Here is a 10,092-nt window from a genome sequence, read left to right as displayed (position 1 = left end):
AGACACGCTTCAGAGAGGAGTCTGTATTGCACTCCAGTAGTTCAGCCAATAATCTGAAAAATGCTGCCTCCCCAATTCTTTTCACTCAGCATTGCTCTGGGGCCCGAGTCTCCTCAGCGTCTCTTGTCTGTTGGGCAAAGCAATTTAGCAAACACCTGGGTTACCTGAGTTTCCCTTATGGTGTTTCTTTCCCAGCAGGAACCTTATCACAGCTTTATTACAAATGCATCCATGGCTCTCGTGAATAAAGATTTCTCTGTGCTGTCACATATGTTCCTTTATTTAGAAAGAAAATTTATCTCAAATAATGCAGAAATTTGCAAAGGAGAAGTCTCTCTCCACTCCAATTCTATTCCTCTCAAAAAGCCAATGTAAATATAAACTGCGATTCCTATAAGTTTAAAGAAAAGAAGAACACGTGAAGACCTGTAATATTTGTTAGCATCCCCTGGGCTCCTGTCTCCACCATTCTTTCCTTGTCTGCTTCATTGCAACCAAACTGTCCCACAGGGGACCTCTGCTCCTTCTGCTTTGAACTAGAGGTCAGCTCTGATCAGCATTTTGTGAGGAACATCATCCTGAAAGAGGCCATCACCAAAATTAATACTCCCTCTGTCCCATAATAATAGTAGCAAGTGAATATTTAAACGGGAATTATTGGCGAATGCAGCTGTAAATTATGTTGTAGCGCAAAATTGCTAAGTCTTCAATTAGGATCAATGTTTCATGACATCTGTCATTTGTTTTGACACAGCTTTCAATTTTTAGGTTAATCTAATTATTACGAATTATAACTATTTTTCTAATTTCATCTGCTGATCGAAATCAATTGTTTTATTTCAGTTGAATATCAACCCATTGTAAAAGTAAGATGAAAAAAAGAGAGTTTTCAAGCAAAGATCGAGTTGCGATTGTCCAGTTCTTGATGCATCAAAAGAAAAAGGAAAAGTTGCAGAAAGGTGCAATTACGTTAGCTGCAAAACAATTTACGTGCAACAGAATGGCCATATCAAGAACTTGGAAACGTGCTTCCGAAAATAATTGTCAAGGAGAATCTTATGCTAATGTTGATTCTTTGAAAAAAACAAAACTGTGAACGTAAATGCAAAGATTATGGAGAAAAACTTGAAAAACTTAGACATATTTCTCTTAGCAGAAGAGGCAACATACTAGCCTTTGATAATATTTCTCCCGAAATACTGGATAATACGTTTCTGTCACTTCAACAAGTTATGCTGGAAGCAATGAAGAACGATGGCTCCAATAATTTTAAGCTCACACATATAGGGAAAGCAAAGCTTCGCAGCCAAGGGATCCTACCTACAAGTTTAAAATGCAGTAACAAAATTATTGAAAAATCCAGAAACTATCTGAACACTCAAAATAAAAATTAGGAGTACTATTTTTAATTTATTGTTTAATTTAATCTAGTTTTTTGATAATGTTGTGTTCTATATTTTCTTTTGCTACTATTATTATGGGACAGAGGGAGTATCTTCTTGGTACAATTCAGAGCTGAGAGAGACCATTTAAGACAAGACTGTGTGGGGTTTTAAAGTGAGAATGTAATAATAAACATATTTGGTATTTATGAATGAATCCAGAAATATTAAATGTCTCACTTTACTGAAAATCAGGGTTACTCAACTCTTGTCTCAGCAGAACTCTGTTTTCCCTGGATGCCTGGCAAAGTTTTTACATCAATATGAGGTCAAAAGAAGAAGGCAAAGGCAGCTGAACCAATATCTGTTCTTAGGAAGCAGATATTGACAAAGAAAATTTGAGATGATTCTGTTTCATTGCCTCCGGGAAAAAAACCAGATTTACAAACTGAGGGAGAATTTTCAACACAGAAGAAATGCCCTGACAACCTGCAACACTTGGACAGGTAGCAGCAAGTGGAAACGTGAATGAGCGACTCCCCAAGAAGTCCCCGGAGAGGGGGCCGTTAACAATAGCCCAGTCCCAGATGTCTACACCTGCATGCGTCACCAGGTATACAAGGCTGAGGTAACCTAAACTGTGAGCTCCCCAAGGGCAGGAATCCCATCTGTTTTATTACTGTTTATTTTTTAAATATATTTTTATTGATTTCAGAGAGGAAGGGAGAGGGAGAGATGGAAACATCAATGATGAGAGAGAATCATTGATTGGCTGGCTGCCTCCTGCATGCCCCCACTGGGGATCAAGCCCGCAACCCAGGCATGTGCTCTGACCGGAAACCGAATCATACCCTCTGGTTCGTAGGTCAATGCTCAATCACTGAGCCATTCCTGGCTGGGCGGCCCATCTGTTTTCATTTTCCATTGTATGCGCACTGCTAGCGCACAGTCAGTGCTCAAGAAAATATTTTGAAAAAAGTAATAACATGAGAGTAGCTCAAGAGATCCTTGTAATGGAACTGTTCTGTATCTTCACTATGGTGACCACACAAATCTATATGTGTGATAAAAATTGCACAGAGCAAATCATGCAAATGAGTTCATTTAAGACTGGTGACATCTGAATGAGGCTGGTGGGTGCATCAATGTCAATATCCTGGCTGTGGTAACGTACTACAGTCATGCAAGATGTTACCATTGGGGGACACTGGGTGCAGGGTGTATGAGATCTCTTTATTATTTCTTACAACTACATGTGAATCTATAATTATCTTCAAATAAAAAGTGATAGAAGAGGGGAAACAATCTCAGATTGTTGATATTAATCTAAAATCTAGTAGGATGGAGGTCAAGATGGACTATGGCTTTGAAAAGCTGTACTGTTTAAAAGAGAGAGGCCACTGAGAGAGGAGGCACACTAATCAGAGACAGACATTTGTGCGGACATTCAGGGGTGAAGCTCACCCGAGGGGGATAAAAAGAGGAATGAAGGGGTGGAATTACTGCCACAGTTCAGTGCTGTCTACTTGGGCAGGCAGGGGAATGAATAATGGGTCTCAAGATGCAAAATACATCTATATATATAAAAGCCTAAGTGACCATTACAACCGGTCGACTGAACGACCAGTCAACTGGTCACTATGATGCACACTGACTACCAGGTGGCAGATGCTCAATGCAGGAGATGCCCCCTGGTGGTCAGTGAACTCCCATAGCCAACCTCCCGCATTCCCTACCTCTGGACTGGGCTAGACGGCTCCAATCACCCTGATGGCCAGCCAGCCCGAGGGACCCCACCCATGCACGAATTCATGCACCAGGCCTCTAGTTAAGAAATATAAAACTGCATTAAAACAGGGAAGAGTTGTAGCAGTAACACATGTTAAACAAACTAAGAACAACCCCAGATCGCCATCTGCGTTTCATGATGCGCACTATCAGGGAGGTGAAAGATGACAATTAGGAATCTCAGATTTTCCCAACTGGCAACTCCCCACCCCATGTCTGTTTTTTTAAACATATTTTTATTGATTTCAGAGGGGAAGGGAGAGAGAGATAGAAACATCAATGATGAGAGAATCACTGATTGGCTGCTTCCTGCACACCCCCACTGGGGATCTCACCCGCAACCCGGGCACTTGCACCGACGGGGAATCGAATCTTGACCTCCTGCTTCATAGGTCGAAGCTCAACCTCTGAGCCACGCCGGCCCAGGACCCCATGTTTGTTTTGAAATTCCCTTACCCAACCTCGACGATGATTAGCAATAAAAACATTACAATTTAAGAAGATGCCAAATAAGAGGGGGACTGGGATACAGTTTCCCACCTCAGTTTCCTTAGGAAGGAAACCAAGGAATGAAGAGGGTGCTGCTTTGAAGTTGAAAAAGAAGGAAGGAAAAAGAGAGGCAGCATGTTGCACTGCCATACTCTGCAGAGCTAAATACTTCCTGAAATATCGATCAGACTCACGACTGTTTTCTCTGGAAAGAAGGCAGACAGCTGCAGTGCAACCCCGGGAGGCAGCGGGGAAAGCGAAGTGGGTTTGTTCCGTAGGCTGGAGTCCCAGATTTGCACGTCTCGATTTGACACTAAAGTTTTAGTATCAGAGGGGAAACAAAGAATCCTAAAGGGGCTTTTACAAGACATATTTTTTTCTTTACCCTCAAAAGAGAAGTACTGTTTTCAAGAAATTTGCTTTAAAAAAAAAATCAACAACCATATAGTGTATCTGTTATCTGCCATGTGAAGCACTATAAGAACCTAAATAAGAATAGACAGCTCCTGCCCCTAACGGATCTATAAATTGTTACTGGTATTTTGGGACCATTTAAGAACTGTTTGAAACACAGCACTTTCTTTTCTGATGTATGTCAATCACCAGCACTTTGTTTTCTGATGTAACTGAACCATCTTACCAGTAAGTTACAATTACTGATATACAAAACTATATAGATCTGCACCCCTAAAGAGTGTAGAGAATCAAATTCATCTCAGTGTGGGATCTATTCACCCAGTCCTCTGAACCTGGGTTAAAAAAAAAAAAAAGCGATTCTGTTAAATGGTCCCTAACACCAAATAGAAGCCACATACTAGACAGGATTTGTGCAATAATTTTACTGTGTAAGAAATCACAGAGATTGCATAAATCATTAGGTCAACAGTATATATAGAAGAATGAAACAAGACAAACATGATTATTCTGAGCAAATAAAATAGAAAAATAATCCAATTCTTAAAAATACCACAAACTCCCCAAATGTGGCTTCTTTTGAGAGAAAATACACATCTTGTGTTTTCTGAATATAGTGATGACTGGGATTCCCTTAAGCCAGATGGTAAATTGGTTTACAGCTAAAAACAGTAAAAAAACAACTTACATAGATGTGTAGCCCTCTTAATACTGGATATAACAAATAAAGACACCAGGCTGCCTGCTTTTGCCTATAGCATAGCTTGGATTTTCTATTCATAGTAACAATTCATGTAGAATGCCACACAATTTTTTGTGTTATAAAACTATAGGAGTTGGAGAATCCAAAAAATACTGCAGGAGTGAACTTCCTCCTATGAAGGAAAAAGTATATAAATGTACTAGATGTTAACATTTCCATTCTTCACTCAATTATTTGCCCTGTTCAAAACATAAAAATACACATAAATATATTTCCTTACACATGAAGTTCATACTATATTATTTAAAAAAAAAGATTTAAAAACCCCAAAATCTTAATTTACCCTTTGTTGTCATTAAATAAAATGCCTAATATACAGACACATTTGATATTTATATAAATTGTAGGAATCAGCTTGTCATTTCCTGTTCACAGCCGATGTTTAATAAGTGCTAGTCTACACAACACCGTTCACATCCCAAAGGCAGGGTTAATTCTAATGTAAGTTGCTCGAGATAATATTTTTCTCTTTTTCTTTTTAATTAAGAAAGACTTCATTCTGGAAATTTTGGGACTTATATTTGAATGGTCTGAAAAAATACAACTTCAATGCAAAAACCACATCACGTGTTCAAGAGTATACTGCTGGTGCTGTCATCTTTTTGCATGTCTTTGTTTTCATAGGAAAAAAACAGAATAAAAAGAATACATAAGACTTTTAAATGTTTAAATGTAACTACATAATATTAGTGATATGCCTCATGCATTCAAACACACACCAAATGGAAGGAAAAGGATCAGACATCTTTCTTTTGCATTTGTTCCAGCTTTCGTCGTAGGAGACCGTAATTCTCTTTAGTTCCTGGTGCCGTGGGGTCAAGCTGCAGAGAGATTTCATAGTGTTTTTTGGCCAAGTCTAGATGCCCCCAACGATGATAGAGCACAGCTGAAATAGCAAGAGATGTGTTTCATTGGGAATGCTCTGAATAACTCGCAGCGTTCCCAACCACTTCTACAAAGAAACATTGAAGAGCCTCTGAAACTGTTTTCAAAAATCATTGTGTAAAATAATATTGCTTGTACCACAAACTTTATTTATTGTAATCACAGTCCCCGTGATTGTCTGTTGAAACACCCCCAGTTAGTCCTGGGGGTCTTCATATCACTAGGCATGAGCTGTCTCCCTACAGCAACATTATTACATAAAGAGTAAAAGGAAGAGTACATTAAGTTTCTCAGTCTTGTCATGAAATTTCCAGGAAGCCAGGCTGAATAGCGAGGGTGGGGCTCCCTCATTGCTCAGAGCCCTGACTATTTACTTTACATAAAGATCCCCCCAAAATAAGAGCTTGTTTGTCACCAGCTGAAAATAAGGGCGCTCACATCAAGGTCTGGCCCTAGAGTGATAGTTAAAGTAAATCTAATTATTAGAATGGCAAGCTTCTGAAGATTATAATGATTTTGTAGGTAAAACCAACTTGCTAAATGGGCAGAAGAGCAACTATGCATGAGTCATGACTATAGACTATAGGGAGCAGATTTGGTGAAAAAACAGTCACATGACTGAACATTCTAAACATCAACCCACTGTGCTCTAAAAATCTTAGTTATTGAGATGTATAATGGAAGAAAGAAATTCTAGGGAACAAATCTTTGCAAATGCATTTCTAGCTAAGGCATAGGAGTACATAAGAAAGTGGAGAAGGACAGGCTAGAATGGAAGGTCCACTATGCAAGACAGGAAAAGGCTGTAAGTCAGACAGCAAATTTCCACAGTACACCGGTTTAACATTCCTAAAATCCTTCGCAAAAAGAAAGAAAATCCGAGTTTTATCATCAGAGTGGATGATTTTGGAGGCTGTTCTAGTCACATAATTAAGATCTGTAAATATGACTATTATTTACCTCCCATGTTAGTATAATTTCTTTTAAAAAAACCCCACAAAAAAACCCACACACATTTTGAAAGGATGATACAGGCTATGTTTGAAAAAAAACTACTCTCCCAATATCAGTCTTACAGAAATACACCCATTTCATCAAAATTACAAAGACTTTCAATATGATTAAAATTGAAAAATTTCCTTACCCAAATTGCCATGGTAACTTGCGGTATTTGGATGAGCTTTAATTGCTTTGAGGAATAATGCTTCAGATTCCTAAAAAATGAAATACATAAAAAGGTAATGCACACAATACAAAACCAATGCATAGTTTTATTGCCTATGGTTTTCGAACCCTTAGTGTGCTGTTTTGGTACCACTTCATCCTTCTTCCAGAGACACAGGGACGCCCAGCACAGCCACCCCCTGTTGAGAAGAGGCTTGGAAGGGCAATCGGGGAAGCGTGTGACAGGGCAAAGGTGACAGGGCCATAGTTGGTGGAGTGGGAGCAATGGAAAGAGATGGTGGCTGAAGAGAGAAAATGAATTTGCTAATGAGCTCTGCCACCTGCCTTAATGAAGTGGCTGGAATTCTGTGACTGCAGGCAGGTAGCGGCTCAGGGTGCAGTGGAGGGCGAGGGAAGGTCAAAAGACCGAAAAGGGCTGGACTGTTGAAGACACCTATGAAAGTGTCATTTTCTTTTTTTAAAGTGTCATTTTCAGTCGAACTCATTTCCAGGGTACTCAAGGTAGGAGTTGGGGCTCTTTTATCTCCCCCAACAGCTCACAACCCAGAAGCAGCCCCTTCAGCTGGAAAAAATGAGCAGAGAGAATGAGGGAGAGGCAGCCGCCCGTCACCTAAGCCATTGCCGTATTGAATATGACCATGACCAAATGCCCCTGATGTGCGTGAACTGATTTTTCTATCGATTTGCATTTCCCTGATGTAGAACTCACTTAAAATGGGGTCATAAGCAGCACGGCCGCGTGTTGGCTTCCCTGATCATTACTGGCCATGGCTGGCTGGTCCCTTTCTACCCAAATGTGGAGAAATAAAGATGCCTGATGGTTCCCACTGACACCTGCCGGGGACAGCTATTCCCGCCACCTACCTCCTGTTCCCACAGGGCCCAGCGCTCTCGTCAGTGCCCAACACTGGGCTTCAACGAAGTTGTGGTTTGGGGACAGGTCCGCTCCTTCTATCTGGGCCCTGGGCGGGTTTTCCCAGGTGGGCTTCCCACTGCAGGTCCTAGCACTTCATAAAGGGTAAGAAGCCTAGTGTCCTTGCTCCATGATGGCCTGTGGCACTCCTGAGGAACAGGCTGGGAAGCTGGGCAAACATCTCTGAAACCACCACCTTTTCGACAGAAGTGGCAGGAGAACGTGTGTATTTTAGAAATGTCGTCCAAGGGGGACGAATAAAGACTCAACATAATAGCACATGGGATGCCAGCAAACATCTCTCAGAGCTCAGCTCAGACACAGCGCCCACATTCCAAGGTTCAGAAGCTGAAACTCCTTCAAGGAAGCCTAAGATTTTCCTGCTCTTAGGGACACCGGCAAAAAAAAAAAAAAATCAAGTGAATTGTATAGATTTGTAGTAGTTTTTAAGTAGCAGTGCTGTTTCTGTTGATTTTCAAACATTTCCATTTAAAACCTAAAATCTGAGGAATAAGAAAGCCAGGGAATCTAAATCTACTTTAAAATGCTCCTCGACATGCCCAATGTGCTAACTAGAGAAAGCTGACAGAGATAAAAGTCGTCAGGAGTTCTCAGAGGGTGCCGGATCCATTGCTTGATTAACTAATTTCTCAAATGCCCATCAGTGTGGACATCATTTAAGGTGGTGTGGAGCGAAGTCAGGTCTGGGGATGTTCAGGGTGCTGTGCACAGGGAGGGTCTCAGGGCTTACGCCCCATTAGGGGCTGCTGCTCTTGGCGAGGCAGGGCCTGAACCCTGGGGGGTGATGAGGAGCCTGGGTGGGAAGGAATGGGAAAATAGAAAAACGAGCGAGGTGTCAGGAGGAAGAGCAGGTTTGGGGGGCATTGTGAGTGTGGGCCAGACACCCTCCCTCTCAGAGCACTGGGGCAACCTTAAAAGGAGGCTTCACTGGCCCCTGGGACTGTATGTGCGCCCTGGGAGCCAGGGCTGGGCCGGAGGCCTCTTTAGATTACAAATGTCTGTGGCATTCAAAGTCCATGAAATGCTCATCTTTTAGATCAGGCCTTTTAATGCCCTGTTCCGGAGAGCAAGGAACTGTTTATAAACTGATCTTCTGTGGAAGTGTGTGGATGCTTAGAGACCCAGGTAACATGCTGATTTATGCCAAGGAATAAATAAATAAGCTCACATTTTAAATCAGGGATATTTTTTCATCCACAGAAAGGGAAAAGAATATTATTTTCTGAAGTGCATTAGACAAGATGTACTTAACAAAGGTTCAGGGCAACATGTGAGACAGAGGAAGGCCTTACGAAGGAACAAGCGAGAGTCTTTATGTCTAGGTCAGCGGTTCTCAACCTGTGGGTCGAGACCCCTTTGGCGGTCGAACGACCCTTTCACAGGGGTCGCCTAAGACCATCCTGCATATCAGATATTTACATTACGATTCATAACAGTAGCAACATTACAGTAATGAAGTAGCAACGAAAATAATTTTATGGTTGGGTCACAACCCGAGGAACTGTATTTAAAGGGCCAGAAGGTTGAGAACCACTGGTCTAGGTGGAGAGGAGGGGGCAGTCAGAGGTCAGTCCAGCCACACTGGCTGGCAGGGCAGCATCCTTAAACCACGGACAGAGATTCACAACGGACATCCTGGAGCCTGCTCCAACCAGGGCCGTAATGTAGGCAGTCCAGAGGTAAGTTGAAACCACAAGTCACATAGGAAGTGAGCAGTTCCCTCTAATTTGCCTTCCTTTCTTCCTGTTCATCCCACACAAAAGTCTCTGTTTGGTGGTGATTTGGGGGCCACAGCCTCAACATCTGCTATTTTCCCTTTGAAGCTAAAAGAAGGCAAACCTCAGGATTAGAGCCTTGGCCAGCAATAGTATCTACCTGAGATTTAGAAAAATTATTTTATTTTCAGTTACCTTATATTTATAGCAATACTATGTTTCCACTTTAATACATTTATCTGTGTTAAAAATGTAAATAAAGATAATTAAGTAAATAATGAAACAAGTGATATGTAGATGTGGCCAAAGAAATTCATGAAGATGCGGCATAAACGTCTGGAATTGGGGAAACTGCTCTATAAACATAATCTGCTTTTAAACTCCAACGTCAGTGGAACAGGCAATACAGAAAGAGGAATTAGATCGAGAGACCATATTTTAAGCACTAAAACATTATTCTTATATTTTTGCTGTACCACATTAGCCATAAATTGGAAATTAAATGGCAATAAGTAATATCAATTCTAATTGGCTTTA

The 10,092-nt window shown here is 41.1% G+C and overlaps 1 protein-coding gene across 5 annotated transcripts in view; it reads right to left on the bottom strand.

The window, feature by feature from the left end:
- Window positions 1–264: 264 nt before the first annotated feature.
- The window catches only part of TMTC4 (transmembrane and tetratricopeptide repeat containing 4), a 58,920-nt gene continuing 49,092 nt past the window's right edge, over window positions 265–10,092 (bottom strand). For 2 of the 5 annotated variants that reach the window (XM_006101454.3, XM_023764922.1), the window contains 2 exons: window positions 6,866–6,935; window positions 4,484–5,722 (listed from right to left, as the gene is read on the bottom strand). In XM_006101454.3, coding sequence (XP_006101516.1) covers window positions 5,574–5,722; window positions 6,866–6,935 — 219 coding nt within the window. In that variant the 3' untranslated portion in view covers window positions 4,484–5,573. Of the gene's footprint in view, window positions 392–4,483; window positions 5,723–6,865; window positions 6,936–9,342; window positions 9,716–10,092 lie in introns of those variants that run through there. The other 3 variants (XM_014466813.2, XM_014466812.2, XM_023764921.1) reach the window with 3 other exon arrangements.

This window comes from Myotis lucifugus, unplaced genomic scaffold, assembly GCF_000147115.1.
Source record: "Myotis lucifugus unplaced genomic scaffold, Myoluc2.0 scaffold_363, whole genome shotgun sequence".
Classification (NCBI taxonomy): Eukaryota; Metazoa; Chordata; class Mammalia; order Chiroptera; family Vespertilionidae; genus Myotis; species Myotis lucifugus.
Note: the sequence above shows the minus strand (reverse complement) of the source record. Positions and strands in the feature narration are given on the sequence as shown.